This window comes from Taurulus bubalis (genome assembly GCF_910589615.1).
Source record: "Taurulus bubalis genome assembly, chromosome: 6".
Taxonomy (NCBI): domain Eukaryota; kingdom Metazoa; phylum Chordata; class Actinopteri; order Perciformes; family Cottidae; genus Taurulus; species Taurulus bubalis.
The window spans coordinates 25,277,496-25,296,464 of NC_136594.1; the positions used below are offsets into that span (position 1 = coordinate 25,277,496).

Consider the following 18,969-nt stretch of genomic DNA (forward strand, 5'->3'; position numbering starts at 1 on the left):
TATAAAACAGTATCTGTGCACGCCCACCCAGTTAAACAGAATCAGTTACCCATCAAGGACACGTGGAACAAACAGGGCCTTTTGGTTTCTGTGTGAAATACAGAGTCGGGTCCTCACCTCACCAACCATGCCGTTCCACGTCCCGTTAATCTTCTTGCCATGTTTGCCGTTGGTGACCAGGTAGAGGTCGTAGGTGAACTTGACCGCCTTGGCGACCTTCTTCAGGATGTCAATGCAGAACCCTTTGCAGCAGCGCTTGATGTAAATCCCTGAATCGCCCGTCTGATTGCTGGGAGGCGGGAACAGGAGAACATGTTTATTTGGGTTCAGTAGCAGATTCAGAAGAGAGAAGACAGTGCTGAGAGAGCATGCAGGTTTTCATTCCACACAAAAACTCCAGCAGGTTGTTTCATTGATTAGCACACATTAAAAAAGGCCAATGAAACCAATATGAATATTGACCGACAGAACATTAAATAGCAACTTTTATTTGTTTATCTATCGATCCTTTTAGTCCTTTTTATCTCCGCCAGAAGATCATGAGATTGGTAATGCGCATGCATGAGTGAGGTGTGTGCATCTCTGTGTCTGTCCACAGATAATCTCTCCCACCGCGCATTATATTTTGGTTGCTTATGGCTGGATGCTAAAGGCCCTCTCGTGGTTGCAGTGACACACTTTCTCAAAACACAAAATTTGATTCACTATATTTACTCATACGAGGACTTTGCTCGCTGGTAAATGCTCATTTCAGTCGATCTCTCTGCAACAAAATACATAGATGTCTTTATAGAAACTTTGGCCATGTCTTACACATTGTTTGTCCTGGTATTTCTGCTTGTATACATTCCAAAGACAAATCTCCACAGCTCTGTGCATCTGGCGCATTTGGCTGCGGAGTAATCCTGCATATGCTCTACGGCACATCGCTATATCTATCAAGGAAATGCTGTACGAGAGGTGTCTTTGAAGGAAGAGACAGACAGACGGACAGAGAGGAGAAAACAGGAGAAAGGACATGGTCGAAGATCAGTCAATAAAAAAAGCACTGAGCTGGAAGATGTAAGACGCCCTCAGGAGATTTCAGGTAAGCCAGTGAGAGAAAACGAGGCCATTGAAGACATTAACTATCACACACCAAGGTGAAGTGGACAGTGAGAGGGTGAAGCGGCAGGAGAGTCACAGGAACCAAGACAATGATCTAGTTAGTAGCAGTAGTGAAGTAAGCAGTTCATCAACAACATAGACATTGAGAGATTTTGCGAGGATGAAAGTGATGTAAAGAAAAAAAAAAGGAGAATCAATACAGCATGCCGAAGTGACAGAAAAATAATAAACGTAAATAAATCCTGACTGTGAGCATCCGTCTCTGCACATACATCCACCTTTTATTATAACAAAGATTAATTTCTTTATTTCCTTTGTTTACTTTCACATTTTGAATAATATTCAGGGTTCATACATTTTTCAGGGACTTTTCCAGGCCTGGAAATAACCATTTTAAAATTCCATGACTTTTCCAGGTTTTCCATGACCGTAAGAACCCTGAATATTCTGCTAGACTACCAATGCAGCTTTCTGGGTTTTACGGTTTTATTGTACTTGGTGATTTGTTTGATTTTGAATACATGCAGAAGGTTACACATAAGAGAAATGTTGTAAATAAGTTATTTTGCAGCCATATTGATAGCTATAAATCTATATGGCTCACACTAAGTGAGAAATATAGAAGAGAAACTGCTCTATTTTTAGGATGTGACGCTACAATGGATTCCCACCGTTAAACAAATCAGATTTTTAATTTTCATGAGAAAGAAAAGAAACTACACCTAATAAATGTTTTCATCCCATGTCTAAAGGATCACCTGAGTTTGAGCTGCTTGCGGCACGGCACCGTGTTCCTCATGCAGGTGCCACTGAGCGGGTCCACGTCCTCCACGATGACAAACGGCGCCTCCTCCAGAGTCACGATGGACAGGTGGTCCTCCCGCTCCTCCGCCTCAAAGCGAGGCCACACATGGTATCTCATCGTCAGAGAACCTCTCTCCCACTTGCCAACCTGCAGAAGTGAGTGGGAGAGAGCGCTGAGTGACATGCGGGCCACTGTCACAGGTACAGGAGTGAGATACAGCACAGGCCACTGTATAACAGGTACAGGAGTGATATGCAGGCCACTGTATAACAGGTACTTCAAGTGGCAGAGCCACACTCCAAATGAAGACGAGACAGACGCATCACAGAAGATGAAAAAACACTGAACGGGAAAATGAAGGCAGAGGAAAGATTTGAGGAAGAACAGGATTTAGAGACAGGTTGATGCTAGAAGAGAAGAAGAGTACAGAGAAGATCTGAATGAAATAGGAGAGAGAAGGGAAGAAGAAAAGAGGGCAGAAGTGGAGAGGAAAGGACGATAACTCACCCTGTCCCACTGTCTGTCCTTGTCTAGGAGAATGATGACCAGTTTGGGGAACATCTGGTGACCCTCTTCGCTGAACGACAGGTTACGGCCTTCAAATGTCACATTCATGAGGTACCTGAGAATGACAATTCAAGTATGGGGTCAGAAATACCAATATCAATATCAATACCAACAAACAGGATTGTGATGAAATAGATGATCAAGATGGACTAAACGTTTTCTTGAAAACAGTCTTTATATTTTTTTTTCAGTCTGTAAACACAACATTGACATATTACGAGCAAAGTTGTCGCGGCTATGCATTAGCAAACAGCTGCTTATTTACACATCCAGCAGAAACACTTTTTACACTCACACAGTCATCTTTCTGGCCACCTGGTGAGCGTAAGTCCAATATTTACTCTCCTGTTAGCTCTGTTTCGCTCCTCACCAACTCCTGAGGGAAGTACGGGGCTCTTTAGCCGCTGAATGCTCCACTGCGGTTTGTTCACCAGCTAGTCGCTAACGGCGGCCTGTCTGCCGTTAGCGCCTCAGTGCAGAGGTTTCTGGAGCGTTTTTCTGCCGCTACAACACTAAATCAAACGCATCTGCCCTTATAGCATAAGATGGCGGTTACTCCTCTCATCATAAGCATGTTTAAAGCAGCGGGAGGGCTGGTGGGAGAGAGAGAGGGAGAGAGAGCACGTGAAAACCAAGCACCTTCTTTTAGAAATATCCGTAAATGTCTTGAACATTAAAATACTGGGCGGGTGTTTATAGTGACTCATTTTGGCGGTCAAATATTCAGCAGTGAAATACTAGTAATGCTCTTTTGTTAAATGTGTTATGAGATGACTGCGCATAATATCTGACACCCACTGGTTTTACAGTATTATTTTCTACACATTTGCATTGTTGATGTTGAATTACTCTTTTTATTTTTGATGTATTTTATAATATGCCTGTGTATGAAGATACTGATTTTGCAGGTTTGAGGTCTTACGGTTCAGGACCCGCCTGTTGTTGCCATGTAGTTAGAATAAGGACAAAGCCTTTGCTGTTTAAACACCCACACTGTGGAATGATCTGCCAGAGGAATGATCTGCCAGGGGAACTCAGCGCTATCTTATTTGCACAAAAAAACACTTTGAATTGAAGTGTAAATTTATTTTTGTTGTATTATTTTTATTACTACTTCTTCTAATACAACTACTACCACATAGCAGTAACCTGTATATTTCATGCACTCTCTGTATCTTGATTTTGTCAAAGTTATATAATACACACCCTATGTGCAGCTTATCACAACATAAAGAAGCCGTGAGAGCGACAAAGACACCAGGAGAGAAAGGTGAGAGAGAAAGTGAGGAATGTGGCGTATTAACCGCCTGTATGAATACACATCAGCATATATGTGTGTCAACAAGTGTACAGCAGTGGCAGATAAGCTGGAATCATCTCTCTCTCTCTCTCTCTCTCTCTCTCTCTCTCTCTCTCTCTCTCTCTGCCGCCTCCTTCCCTCACTCGTCCTGATCTGTGGGCTGCCATCACCATGGAGACGCTCTGCCTCTGAAACAATCCACTGGAGAAATAAAAATCTTGTCTGAATGCAAGGACCGTGTGTGTGTGTGTGTGTGTGTGTGCAGACTTTTAAAGGAGGTGCCGTGCACATTTTACCCACCATCATCTCCAACCAATAGTGTGAGAAAAAAGACAATAAATCTGTTCACCAGTGAATAAAAAAACACAGACAACAGATGAGCAGCGGGGCCTGAAACTTACCCAAGATTGTAATCGCAAATACCTCCTACAAGAACATTCAGTACCTCTATCTGTAACGTCTCTGACTGTATTTATATCCCACCTCTCACACACACACACACACACACACACACACACACACACACACACACACACACACACACACACACACACAGACCTAAGTAGGCTACATGCTTTGAGAAAGCCAATACTATGAAAGCCTCCATGAAATGCCTCTTGCTGCATCCTGGCTGTAGTGCTGTAATGCGCCTGTAACATGGGATTAGCCCCTAAACATAATCTCAGTTTGAATAGAACCAAAAAGATCACAAGGCGCCGGTGGAGCCGGAGGAGGTCCGACTTGTTGCCGCCCTGACGACCCATGTGACCAGTATCACCCTCTGTGTGTGTGTGTGTGTGTGTGTGTGTCATCACAACGGGGCGACACGTGTACGTAAAACGCGAGAAAAAACAAAAATAAATGCAACATGGGGACACATGCAGGGAGGCTCTTAACGGCGGTATAATGTAATGCGTTGCCATGGCGCCCACAACCACAGCAATTTTCATGCAATCAGCTGCGTTGCCATGGGAACAGTAATCTCGCACCGAGAGAGGCTTGGTTGAAAGAGAGCGAAAGAGAAAGGGAGTATTTTTTCTGTCTAAACCCAGTGTTTACCCACTTCCCCTCATGCTGTCTTTCACTTTTAGATCCGTCTCTCCGTCTCACCTCTGATGACACATCACAGGATTCATTAACCCGAGCATTAACCCGAGCCTTCACAGAGACGGACGCCCGCTGTGCATTTACAGCAGAGGAGGTCGCTCTGTTTATCGTTTTGTATTCCCGTACTACTGATGTAGCTTTTTATGCACCCTTCTCATGTCAGAATCCCCCCTGACTTTGCTGGAAGAAGAAGAAGAAGAAGAAGAAGAAGAAGAAGAAGAAGAAGAAGAAGAAGAAGAAGAAGAAGAAGAAGAAGAAGAAGAAGAAGAAGAAGAACATGAGGACGAGCTACCGCCATATGCAGCGCTCGTGTGCGCTTTGCTCACCAACTGTTCCCCAACTAATCACTGGCTGTGAGGGGAATTTATGTTTTAGTTACATAGACACTGAATCATCAATGGCATGGACACAATCTCTCTTTCTTTTTTCTTCTCTAAAATCTCTTCAAACGTATTCCGGAGCCATTTGATACGACTTTCTTTTATCTCAAAGTGAAGCCGCACACCGTCACAAATTCTCTGTCGCTGCAATGCAGGGATGCAAAAATGTTTATCCCCGCTGTGCATGCGTGTAAGGGAGTAACACACACACACACACACACACACACACACACACACACACACACACACAGCGTATCACTATTGGATGACTCATAATCTGGGATGACTGCAGAAGACCTTCCTCTGAGAAGTTCGACCTCTCACAGGCTCCTCCCTCTACTGGACTACATGGGTAATACTCTCCTCCAATCACAAGTGGGCATTCAAAGTCGCCGCTTCAAGAACCCGGCCAGTGCCTGTCACGTCCCGGCCTCATCGGCGAAAAAGGATCTTCACAACAGGCGGCTTCGAGTGCCTCAGACCACGTAGAGACCGAAACAGGAAGACGAAACAGAAAGACGTAACATGAAGACGTAACAGAAAGACGTAACATGAAGACGTAACAGGAAGACGTAACAGGAAGACGTAACAGGAAGACGTAACAGGAAGACGTACCATGAAGACGTAACATGAAGACGTACCATGAAGACGTAACAGAAAGACGTAACATGAAGACGTAACATGAAGACGTAACATGAAGACGTAGCATGAAGACGTAACATGAAGACGAAACAGGAAGACGTAACAGGAAGACGTAGCATGAAGACGAAACATGAAGACGAAACAGGAAGACGTAACAGGAAGACGTAACATGAAGACGTAACAGAAAGACGTAACATGAAGACGTAACATGAAGACGTAACATGAAGACGTAACATGAAGACGTAACATGAAGACGTAACAGAAAGACGTAACATGAAGACGTAACATGAAGACGTAACATGAAGACGTAACATGAAGACGTAACAGGAAGACGTAACAGGAAGACGTAACAGGAAGACGTAACAGGAAGACGTAACATGAAGACGTAGCATGAAGACGTAACATGAAGACGAAACAGGAAGACGTAACAGGAAGACGTAGCATGAAGACGAAACATGAAGACGAAACAGGAAGACGTAACAGGAAGACGTAACAGGAAGACGTAACAGGAAGACGTAACAGAAAGACGTAACATGAAGACGTAACATGAAGACGAAACAGGAAGACGTAACATGAAGACGTAACATGAAGACGAAACAGGAAGACGTAACATGAAGACGAAACAGGAAGACGTAACATGAAGACGAAACAGGAAGACGTAACATGAAGACGAAACAGGAAGACGTAACATGAAGACGAAACAGGAAGACGAAACAGGAAGACGTAACATGAAGACGAAACATGAAGACGTAACAGGAAGACGTAACAGGAAGACGTAACAGGAAGACGTAACAGGAAGACGAAACAGGAAGACGAAACATGAAGACGTAACAGGAAGACGTAGCAGGAAGACGTAACAGGAAGACGTAGCAGGAAGACGTAACAGGAAGACGTAACATGAAGACGTAACAGGAAGACGTAACAGGAAGACGAAACAGGAAGACGAAACATGAAGACGTAACATGAAGACGCAACATGAAGACGTAACAGGAAGACGCAACATGAAGACGTAACAGGAAGACGTAACAGGAAGACGTAACAGGAAGACGTAACAGGAAGACGTAACAGGAAGACGTAACAGGAAGACGTAGGAAACCTCTACCGGCGCAGCTGCAGTTATGGGGAAACGCTGGACTAAAAAAAAAAAAAAGGATTCAACTGGCAGCATAGCTAGCTGCTGCTGCTGCTGCTGCTGACAATCTGGGTTCCCATTCTGCACCGTAGCGTCGGCCAAATCAATAGTCTGATCCAGGGAGTTTTAATGGCCCCTGGCCGTGTGATGTCTCCAGCCACCTTTGGCTCTCGCCATGTGTGGCCGGGACTGACAGCACGGACTTCGGTCCGCTGCCTCGCTGAGGACAGTGGAGTGGTGTCTCGGGAGGCCCTCCACGTTCCAGGTCTGGAGAACAAGGGTGCCGCTGCTCGCTATGGGTCTCCTTAGCACAGCAGGACGATAATGAGGAGAGGAAGCTGGATCCTCTGTCTTGTGCTGTTAGGTCTATTCTCTCTTGTTGCAGTGTTTGGTGGATAGAGGGATGTCTTGTGCCACTGTGAAAGTGAAAGCAGCCATTTCTTCCGGCCCCAAGGATTTTGGCGACAGTGTTCTTGCAGGTGGTCAGGAGGCAACGCCCGGTGATGCTTCTCTGCTTCGGCCATTGGTGCTCGAGGCCCTTTTAAATATTTCATAAACGTTAGCGATATTTTGTTTACAATGTGTAGAGGTTTGCCCAACACAAATTAAATTGAATTACCCCTTTTAAAATCGTTTTAATTGCATTTCATTTGATGATCCTGTTTGTTTATGCATCATTGAAACTGAATGTAATAATTAATATATAAATATTGGAGAATTATCTAATATTAATATTTTTATCAAATCTAATTTTGTTCACTAAAAACTGTAAAATGATTGTCATCATGCGTGACTGCAGATATTATCAAACGCATGAGATGAGCCCATCTTAAAACAATCTTAAAAGAAGAATATTGATAATAATTTGGGTAAGAAGCCTGGTTGTACATCATTAAACCTGCAATAACTCATTTTCATAACTTGCATGACCAGCATGATATTCTTTGTGTCTCCAGCATGTGAAATAATTAAACATTTAGTTTTCTAGGTATCTGCTCCTCTCCCTGCCAGTGTGATTAAATATAAAAATGTTATTAAAAAAATATAATTGCCTCGAAGTAGCAACAAACTAAACTCTCTGCAAGATACAATTTCTGGTGTTTACTTGAATTCCCCTAAATTCTTTAGAAATATTCTTTATTGGGACTGAAAATTAATTAATACATGTATACAAAATCGATTTTTATTATTTTAAATATAATTGTTTATTTATTGACTCATTTATTGCTGGTGGCACCGCTCCGATGACGTAAATACAGAGTGATGTGGCTCCACATATAAGAGATGTGAGGCTCTGAGTGTCTCTGAGCTGCAGCCTCTAATACGTGAGTCCACAGGAGCTCGTGGGATCTGGGCCCATGGACCCCTGCAGAGACGAGACATCAGACGCTACCTGTGGAGTCTGGAGGAGGAGCAGCGTATCAGAGAGTCCTCTCTCATTGGACGCGTGAACCAGGGCACAGGTGGGGACACTGAACTGCCATAGTCTGCAAACCTCAAATATGTTTTTCTTTCTCGTCGTTGTCTTTAAGCTCAGAAAAAAACAAAAAACATCAGATTTTTGTTTTCAAAGTAAAGCAAATGTCAAGAATGTGTCCTCTACTGAAATATATTTATAGAGCGAAAACGTTGCGTCAAAGTGGCTTAAAATGCTTAAATTAAAATGAAAGTTATTAGAAATCCCCCACATCCTATAAACTACAACAGAAATATAACTACAGCTATTGTAAAGTAAATGTATGTACTGACAATCAATCATGATAGTACACGTCAGTAACAGTGAAACATGTAATACTTCTCACACACTGGATCTGTAGTAACAGATGGTCGACGGTGTTCACAGATGGGATAAGTGAACGTTCCAATAAGTAAAAGGCCGTATGAAATATTGATTGGTTATATCCATGGCATTTAAACGTATCTCACCGGTATTAGGGAGAGGACACAGTAGACCGAGTGAAACGAGCAAAACTGAACTCATGCTGAGTGTAAGATGTCGTGTCCTGAAACACTCAAATAGGAAATAATGATACTAGTAGCATCGTTGCTCTCTGATTCAACATTTTAGCTCCATCTCATAGAAAGTGCTTTGTCAGTGAGAATGGAGGAGCATCGCAGGGCGGGAAAAGAAAGAGGGACAAAAAGTGAAAAGCAGAGAACACTCGGGAGCAGAAAGTCATGCGTCTTCACAGGTCAGATGAGAGACCGCAGCAGAAAGGAGGCTAACAAAAGGGAAAAGGGACGCGAGAAAGAAAAGCAGAGGGAGCTGAGTGGCAGTGCAGGAGACACGGACGTGTACTTTTCATGACCCGCGTCCATCGGAGAGGGTCTACGAAAGGAGACGGCCATTTGTGCTCCAGACGCACAATGAAGTGGCCCGCTTGCCTTCAAATAAACAGCCAGGACTTGTTTGACTGTCGCTTTCATCGAACCCATTAGAGAACGCGACAATACGGCTCTACTTTAGAGGTGGGCTGAGAGCAACAAGCTCGCTGGGCGTGAGCGTCAAACGGACAAGTGGAAACGCTTCTCCGCTGAGCTCGACTGGACGGCACGCGTACGCAGTCAAAAAAAATACCCTTCCCTTTCCCTGCAGCATCCAAACACACACAAACACAAATAAGTCCCCATGGTGCATCATCCAAAACCCCTTGGAGCACATTTTCTCATTATCCAAGTGTTCCTGTCCTGTTTGTCTGGCAGGAAACAACGGAGCGTGTGTGTGCGTTTCCTTTATTTGCGTTGGAGCGGTGTATGCATGTGTTTATACATGCGTGTTAAGGTCACGTGGCCCCTAAACAAATTTGAGAGCGTGACTCACTGGGGCCTCCCGTCTCCGTCCATCAGCGCTGACAGGATGGCACGCAGCCCACGGAGGCCTGCAGCTATACGGGGCCACATGGAGACATACGCCCTTATTATTGCTTTTGTCTCTCGGGGTGAGGGGATGGAATTATGTGTGTGTGTGTGTGTGTGTGTGTGTGTGTATTAGACTGTTTCGAGCCTCTGGGGTTGCCACCGGAATCTACCAAAGTCTCTAGTCTTGCTCAGTCAAATGGAGAATAATGGAATGGCTGGTTGGAAAACACACACACACACACACACATACACACACACCGCGGTTGCGTCCCAGGTGTGTGCCTGAAGGATGATTGAGAGCTAACCCTGTGTCTGATAGCACCCTTTGGGGACTGAGATATTCATGGCCGCGGTGTTATTGTTATCTCAGTCGTGTTTGGTGGCAGAGCGCTGCACGGCACGCCTAAGTGCCCCCGATATTAAAAACAGAAACACGGGTAATGACGAGACAGAAATGTACAGCAATGCATCAACCTCGGCCTGGGGATTAATGCAGCAGTGGCAGGGGAGGTTGCATAATGTTTCCCTAGTTATTCATTCAGACAAATTCAGACTGACAAAACAAACAAAAACAGAGAACATTCTAAATATTAGGAAACAAAACGAGGGATAAAATGCAGGCGGGCGCATAGTTTTATAAGGCAGAAATACATCTAATAAGAAATGACTTTAGTAATACTAAGCTTATATTAGATTAAGCCCTACAGAGCAGTTAAATGTCATGCTATAACAACACGCATGTGTGTGTGTGTGTGTGTGTGTGTGTGTTGGCGATCACCCCACTTGTTCTATGGCTCTTTTTTTCCTTCATTAATCCGGTTGTCCCCGAGCATTCAATTAACTGTGGAATCTCTGATCAATGTGAACTGCAAGAGCATGCCCTATGAAGTTAAATGGGGATTAATTATTGAATACCAACGCTCCTGCTTGTTCTGTAATGTGCCAAAAAGCACACAAAAAAAACAAGGAGGTTCAGAGGAAGAGGAGACGAAGGATGTTTTGCTTTAAAAGATGGCTGTGGGTTAAGCTAAAGATAACACAAGATGTTGTTACAAGTCGGAGAGCTAATGCCCCGGTTCGCCTTGCGCTTCACGTTTTTATTGGCTAATTAAACAAATTCTGGTTCTCCTCGGGGAATTGTGTCTTCGTTTCTGTGTGTATTTCGAGTCCACAGTGTGCTGCATGTGTGTGTGTGTGTGGTCGCACATTTGCTGTCATATTTTCGACTGCGCTTCGGCAACTTTTTTTTTCCCCTGTTATTTTGACAGCCGGTTCATTTTGGCTCTAACTCAAGTGCATAATAATAATAAAAAGAACATTTCATCTGCTTTGGTTCAGGACATTTTTTTTTGTTGCATCGTGCAAGGCACCCTGCTCCTTTTCTAAATAAAAAGACATTTAAAATCTCAGAAGACTAAGTGACCTTGGCTCAAACTCAAAACAGCATTTCATGCAGAAGAAGAGCATATATTGATTATCCGAAGTTACAGCTCCCAAAGACAAAGGAGCTGTGCTACAAATGTGATGTAGAAGAAGATGTAGAAGAAAACCTGTTCATTCTGAGGAGCATTTGACCCTCTCGCTAAGCCCCGCCCCCCGATGCTACTCCGTCTAGTTTTCGAAGCCCACACTGTCACTAACTGCACTCGCTGAAGAAATCTAATGTTTGCGAGGGTCTACGATGGATAAGTCCAGGATGTCACACCGACTCAGCGGCGAAGACAGAGAGGCGGATCCGAATGCTTCGAAGCTTCGGCCGTTGCCATGGTAATCATCGGGCGAATCAGCAATGCATTATCCCGAAATGTCACGGCCCCTCCTCTGTGACACCTGGCTGTCTGTTGTGTGTGTTTTTGATCAGCACGCCTGCGTGTTTCCCCCCAGGTCGTCACACCATACACAGGCTTCATTTGCTCGCCCGTCTTAGCGAGCTGATAGTTTGTTTGCCTGTCTCCCTTTCTGTGTTACACCTGTTCTCCTTGTCTCAGGATTACCTGCCTGCTCGCCAAGCCCGCCAGCCAGCTCGCTGCATCGGGTCTCTCTCTGCCAAGCCTCAAGCTCCCGCCAGCCAACAACTCCCCATCCCTGCATGCTTCTCTCAATTAAAGACTTGTCTTCACCTCGCCTGCTCGTCTGCCTTTGGGTTCAGCCTTGAAACCAAAATAGCCCATGGAATGAGGAACGCAGCCTCGCGATTATCATTATGCATCCAGGTGAACTATTAAGAGATGTCCTCATGCGGATCGCACTGTTTGTTGTGTACAGAGGGTGTTAGTGGCGCTGTCCAAGGTGCTGAAGCGCAGGGGAAGACACCGATACACAACAAAGCCAGGTATTTTGTTTCAAATGGGTACAGAGGCAACAGTGTGCTCTTTTATTCATTTGTTTATAGGCCAAGATGTGAGCATATTTGTTTTCATATTTGATGTATTTATTCATGAGCTGTAATGTATTTGATGTGTAAGCAGTGTACGATGGCCCGCTTCACATCAAAACACCCAGAAATATCTGGAACAACGGCCCCTTCATTTCATACCGTCATAAACAAAAGCAAGTTCTCCTGATTTTGTCGGCTAACCTGTCAGTTATCTTGTGTAAGCTAATGTTAAAACCAAGTCCAGCTTACTTTTGAATGTTTCCTTTTAAGATGTGCAACGGCCTTAAGTATCACATGACGGCTCCGTACATGGTATCAAACTCTTTATATTCTACTCTAGATTAAATAGTAAATATTCATGCTCCCATTTATTGCACTCTGTTTATTGTTAAATGTTAAATGTTATGCACCTCCCGCCAGGATAAATTCCTTATATGTGAAAACATACATGGCAATAAATGGTTCTGGTTCTGAACCCTACACTACATGTCCCAGGCAGAAATCAACGCTGTCACCGGCTCATAAAAAGCAGCAGCACTGTTCATGTACTGCAGGTCAGAGGCAGCTGTCAATCAAATGAATGAGGTGCTGCTTATTTTTTCTTTCTGTGCGACCGATATGAATATGACCTCGTCTTATAGAGCAGTATTACACATAAAAGTGTAATTAAAAACGCTAGACGTTCAACATAAACGTTTGGGGTGGTTTGAAAAATAAAAAATACTGAGAAAAATACTGAAATACAGAGTTATAGTTCATTTTTTCATAGCTAGTTACATTTGGTAAACTGCAGTTGGGCAAGCGTGATTTTGCTTACACATGTTCAATATTCACTCACTTCAGTATTTCCCTGGAGTGGCCGGTGTTGGAGCCCTTTTTGTCGGGCGTCCCGAGGCAGCTCGACTTCAGCAGTGTGTGCGGCCCCCGGTCCAGCATCATGGTGGAGGTCGCCGTGGCAATGACAGCCACTGCATCACGCACCCTGGCCTCGATGCTGTAGTCCCATTCGTCATACGACACGGAGATAAGCCCTGGGATGGAGCGCGAGAGATGGAGTGAGGTGAGAGGAAGGGATGCGTGGAAAGTGTAGAAGGAAATGTGGAGAGGGATGAAAGGGAGGGCGAGGGAGGCAGAAGAGTGTGAGACAGAGGGAGGAAGAGGCAGCGTGCAATGTAGAACAGCCAGGGGGGGAATACACAAATAAATCCATTTTAGAAGAGGCTGAAAAGTGGCAAAACTCAGAGACCAAATGAAGAGTACAATCATACCTGCAATGTGTTAATTTGGACCAAGCCGAGCCGTTTACCCTGCTATTTTTAAAAAACACAAATGCTCACACATGGTTGAAATCAGGTGGAAGGAAACAGCTGAATGTCAGTGGTGACCGCGGTGATCCCTCTTCCGCTCATTTTGTTATGCTTGGCTTTCCAAGCATGAGGAACTGCTGGCTATCAGATGTCAGCATCCATTTCTCACACCCATGAACAACTGTGGGTCCTTTTTAAGTTTATTTTTTTTCGTGCCGTGGCTGGTTTGGACTTTTTGTTCTCACGTTTGAAACCTGCATCTTAAATCTGTCGGGTAAAAAATATAACAAACCAGCATTTTCATGCCGCCTCTGTGTTGCTGCCGGTTACACACACAACAAATGATAAAAAAAGGCGCCTTTCCTACGGAGATATTTCTTCAAAAACGACATCACTGGGAATTCCCTTAACTTAATGGGATGATGGCCGCTAAGACAAAGTCTAGTTTGTCAGTCGACATTCTTCTCATATCTATGCGAAAGTAAGTCGACGTAAAATAAACCGACGCGACCCAAATGAACTCCCAAAGATGATCGACTCCCTTACCTGAGGTGAACATGAATCAGTATGCGCCCCACCGCTGACTGGCTCAGCGTAGAGCAAACAGACAAGAGGGGGACATTTGCATATATGCAAACAAGCCCATCTGCCACTTGTGCCCGCATTTCAATACAAAGCTTTTTGAAAACTGATCACACAATAATGTGAGAGAGATATCAGCGTTTTTGCTCGACCCTGGTATGTGCAAACGGACGTCTGCCCAGCAGTTAAGACAAAGTCCGTCTCCGTTTCCCGCCCCCCGGTGTTCGGGTGTACCTGTGGGGAAGACGGCGGGGACGAGGTCGGCGTCTCCGGCCACCAGCGACGGCACGATCCAGGTGAAGCCGTAGCCCGTGAGGCCCACGGAGTGGGCCACCTCGAAGATGGTGCTGGCCTCCTCCTTGGTGCAGTAGAGCAGGATGACCGGACTCTGCAGTTTCTTCAGCTGGTTCTGGATCTTGGAGTCTCCGTCGTCCACGGACATGTCCAGCAGGAAGACCTCTTCCAGCTCCCAGCCCACGAAGCTGTTGTCGATGGTACTTCGGACCTAGATGGGAGTTTTTTTCATTCTTTTTATTTATTTTAAAGTGTAGGCTGCGCACATAACAGAGGAGTTGTGATGCTGGAACCAAATGGACTGAGATGTCTCCTCCTCCATCATCCAGATTGTGAAACTGTTCTGTCTTGACGCGTCTCTCGGGAGTGGGAGACAGCAGTCGATTAATACAATAGAATAATAATAATGTAGCACCAGCGAGATTATGTAATCTCATTTCCTAAATCTTAAGGCTTTATCCCCACAGAGGAAACTCTCATTGAGCTGGAGTCTATCTTATTTGTCTAGGGGAACGGGGTTAATAGATAATGTTCAGCAGAAGTGATTTTTAGGATTGTGGATCCTATGTGGCATTTAGAGGACAGATAGATGTTTATTTGAGGGAGAGTAATAGCTGTTCCTTTAGGGAATCAATTCATGTTGAGTAACAGGCAGAACAAAGCGTTCGGTGTGCAGTGGATCCCATTACATCACCCATTTTCTTCCGCATGTTCTTCTGTGTACGTGTGCTTGATCTTTGCTAGAGGGAGGACAGCAGGATAGAAGGAGATTTACAGTGCTGGGAATAACTGGTTCAAGCTTTTCTCGTTGGGGCTTTGACTTGTTTGCTTTCAAAAATACAAAACAGATAAACAGGGACAGCAAACGACACCAGTTGATATGAGACTGTATACATTATGCATTCAACATAACGCTAATGGCTAAATATCCTCGTTCGTAACCTCTTGTTTAGGTGATTAATACATGATTTTTTTCTTTTAAACCGGATCGTAACGCTAACTTTGTTCAAAGGAAAGACCCTGCCACTGCTGCAATATCACAAAGAAATATGATTAGCTGACTTTCAAGAACTTTTCATTCTTCTCAGATGTGTGTCTGATGTTCAAAGTTATTCAGGATCTCATAGCGGCCCCTTGAACGCGTCTGTTCTCAGCCCTGGAGATAAGGAGGCTGAGGGCTCACTGAGTGGCTGCATTTAAAAAGACATGCTGGCCAATCTGCCTTTTTTTCCATTAAAGCAATCAGAAAATGGAACTCGCGCCCCACTTACATCAAACTCTGCCCAACCTTATCATTTTGAAAAGCTTGAAATTACGGGCTCAGAACCAGACCGTCGTGTCCTCAGAAATCGTTGCATCAATAGTTGTATTTCATCAATTGTACAGAATGCTAGCAAAATAAACACAAACAGATAGGACACACATCTTTTCAAATGTCAGCAGAACAATATGAAAAGTACGATATTTGTCTGGCCTCTTGTAATGGGTTCCCAAAAGACAAAAGTAATAACACCTAATGTGCCTGGGAGCGAAAGTGAATCTTTCATTTGAATCTGCAGTCGGACAAAGTGTTGGGCTATTAGCTGTTAAAGTCTCCTGCTGCGTCTGGAAGCAATACATTTGGCATGTGGTGTGTGAAGCTACACACCTACCGCCAGGTGCACTGAGTGTGTGCCGTGCGCTACATGCATGTCTGCAATGTGTTGCGTTACCTTGTTGACAAAGTCCTGGTAGCCAGGGTAGTACGTGGTGACTATGGAGAAGATGTACCAGTCATACTCCTCCATGATGTTCAACATGACGGAGGCCTGCTGCTCGATGGACGGACCGAACTGGAAAAACATGGAGTGGTCGTCCTGGAAACCAGAGGCAAGGAGCCAATCAGCAAACAAGGTCATGAGTCATGCAGAGCACGAGAGCGAGCTGGAAGGTAGGGCACGGATGATAGTGGAGCGTGTCCAGCTACCGCCAGCCTCAGGGACAAATGGAGCCGTGCTTTATTCAGCAGCTGCACTGGAGAACATGCAGCAATAATAGAACAGCGTTTTCATTCCTTTTATCTATTGTATTCATGAAGTTTTAATCAGAGACTTTCACTTCAAAAGACACGAGGCAGGCGATTGGAGGAGCCGCCTGTCAATCAAACGTCAATCAAACATTGAGAAAAGTCTTCAGTGTCGCTCTTTGCTCCTTTTTGAACGAAGAAAGGTTCCCATAGTTATACATGTTTGTATTAGTTTTTATACTGTAAACAATATCTTAAGAAGTATGTAACATATACATAGAAAACACATGGCTGTATTGTCTAGGGTCCGATGTGAAGGAACTGCTCTTTCCACTTCAATATCAAGTCCGTTCAGTTTCTGTGGTCCAATGTCACGAGAGTTGAGTCCTTTTTTTCCCCAGTTGTGATCTATTATAGCAGAAACACTGACATTAATTAACACACATTTGTATTAGATTTCTTCCGTATTTGTTTTTAATCAGGCGATATTGTTTCAGTTTAGTTTAGGCTTTCTTAATGGATGTAGTTTTTATTTAGTTTCACTTTACTCGCAATTATTTCTTCACAGCTTATTTTTGTGTTTCAGTTTATCATAATAACCCTGCAGTGAAGAAACACTGGACACTCTGACAGGATGGGTTTCCAGCTGCCGTGCGAGTTAAAGACATACACCTGATAGCACCTTTAAAGCCTTTTTTAAACAAAGTACAATGTGTCTGCCGAGCGACTTCTGACTGCAGCTCTAGACGCTCAGGTCAGAGAGCAGGCACTGACTTTGGGTTGTGAAATCACACATTGTCGGGGTTTGAGTTCTGTTTATGTTCAGGTCAAACAAACAAGAATCAACATGTTAATGTAGATGTATGCGTCATTACTTTTGAACTTTTAAACTTTAGTTCCCCCTGCCTCCAGTCTTAATGCTAAGCTAGGCTATCAGCGCCATCATCTCTTTACTCTCTCCACCTTCCTGTGCACTCGATACACACATGTGCCAACGACAGCGTGTCCATCCCGGCGTGTAATCGCTCATACGTGCTCCTTCGAGTTTGGTGCGCTAACTCCACGGCATCCGAGCTCGTCTTTTTTTTCTAACCCTCAGGGACAGAAAAGATGTGTGACTACCTATCCCCACTGTAATGAGGTAAAAACAACGCGGTGTCGAGCGACGGTGGAGGGATGGAGAAAGGTATATGTGTGTGCTGTGACGTTTTAGCTACGCTGACAGTAAACACACTCAGCTCTTTCCGCGGAGGTAATAATGGTGTTCTCACGCGTGACCGACAGCTAATGCAGCGCTCACCTCTAACCTCACACTTCCATCAATTGTCAAGACGAGCGCTGTATACGTGTAATTTACCCAGACGCTATTATTCTGTCTGTGGATTTTTCTACAACCGTGTCCGCTATCAGGATGAGGCTGCTGGTATTTTATTTATTATTGCCAACAAATTCCCCCGAAAGGCTAAAACCAACGAACAAGTGTCGTGCAGCCGGATGTGCGCCCAGAGGTTTTGGGAGATTACTGACCCGCTCATCAGAAGTAGATCAGACATCTATGACCTGTTTTTAAAGATGCGAGTCTCACTTTGAACATGGGGTTTTTGGTCTTTTCGTGGGATTTGTTGAAAGTATGAAAATGATAAACAAAAACACCAGCCGTATCCTTTAAAGGGACAGTTCACCCTTTATTGTAGTTTTGGTTTATTTTGAGATATTCCAGAGTTTGTGCCTCCACTCCTCAACAGCTACGGACTATTGCTTCTGCAAAAACGTCAAAGCCACAATCGAGGCCACTGAGGTAATTTCCTGCTTGTCTTATTTATTCATTTGTTTGACTTTGGAGAGAGGGGGAGGGGAGGTAGGGGTTACATTTTACAATTAAAAACAAACACATTAAATAAGATGTTCCCAGACTACTTTATGCCTTTAGCATTTCTCCACCAGTATGTAATTCCTGGCGATGAAGATGACAGACTTTAATACCACATGTAGACTTTTATGTATAATTGAACAGGTAATTAAATAAATAAATTATGAAAAATCCAAGTAATTTCTATGAAGTTGAGACTCCCTCTGTGGTTTCGGATCATTATTATCTGAGGGAGACCTCAGTATTTATGAAATGCTGGCTGCTTCCGTAGAAAAGTATAGTTCCTGAAAACTGCTCTATTGCGTGAATGATCGGGTAACCGGGACATTTCCCAATGCTTTCAACCAATATTTGAAAACTTGGACAAATCAAACCAAAACAATCTGCACGGCCAGAAACCCCGAGAAGCAACAGGGTCCTTTATTTAGTATGTAGGTGAACTGCCTCTCCAGCTCGACTTCAGATACCAACTTTCTTTTCCACCATTTGCTGTTCAGATTGTTTCTTCTCCTTCTTACTCACCCAGCGTCCCCTTTCTCCTTCAACCTCCTAAACTCCCCCTTTGTCTTGTTATCGCTCTCTCCCGCTTCTCGCGGTCTAATCGTGGGCTCAGAGAGGTGTAATCAGTCGCGAGA

At 44.2% G+C, this 18,969-nt stretch overlaps 1 protein-coding gene across 1 annotated transcript in view; it reads right to left on the reverse strand.

Moving 5' to 3' along the window:
• Positions 1-18,969, reverse strand: part of grin2bb (glutamate receptor, ionotropic, N-methyl D-aspartate 2B-b) — a gene marked incomplete at its 3' end in the record, with an annotated part of 65,473 nt that overhangs the window by 18,437 nt on the left and 28,067 nt on the right. The window contains exons 2-7 of the mRNA XM_079220169.1: positions 16,172-16,315; positions 14,400-14,670; positions 13,115-13,307; positions 2,420-2,534; positions 1,866-2,059; positions 118-289 (exon numbers count right to left, since the gene is read on the reverse strand). Coding sequence (XP_079076295.1) covers positions 118-289; positions 1,866-2,059; positions 2,420-2,534; positions 13,115-13,307; positions 14,400-14,670; positions 16,172-16,315 — 1,089 coding nt within the window. The remainder of the gene's footprint in view (positions 1-117; positions 290-1,865; positions 2,060-2,419; positions 2,535-13,114; positions 13,308-14,399; positions 14,671-16,171; positions 16,316-18,969) is intronic.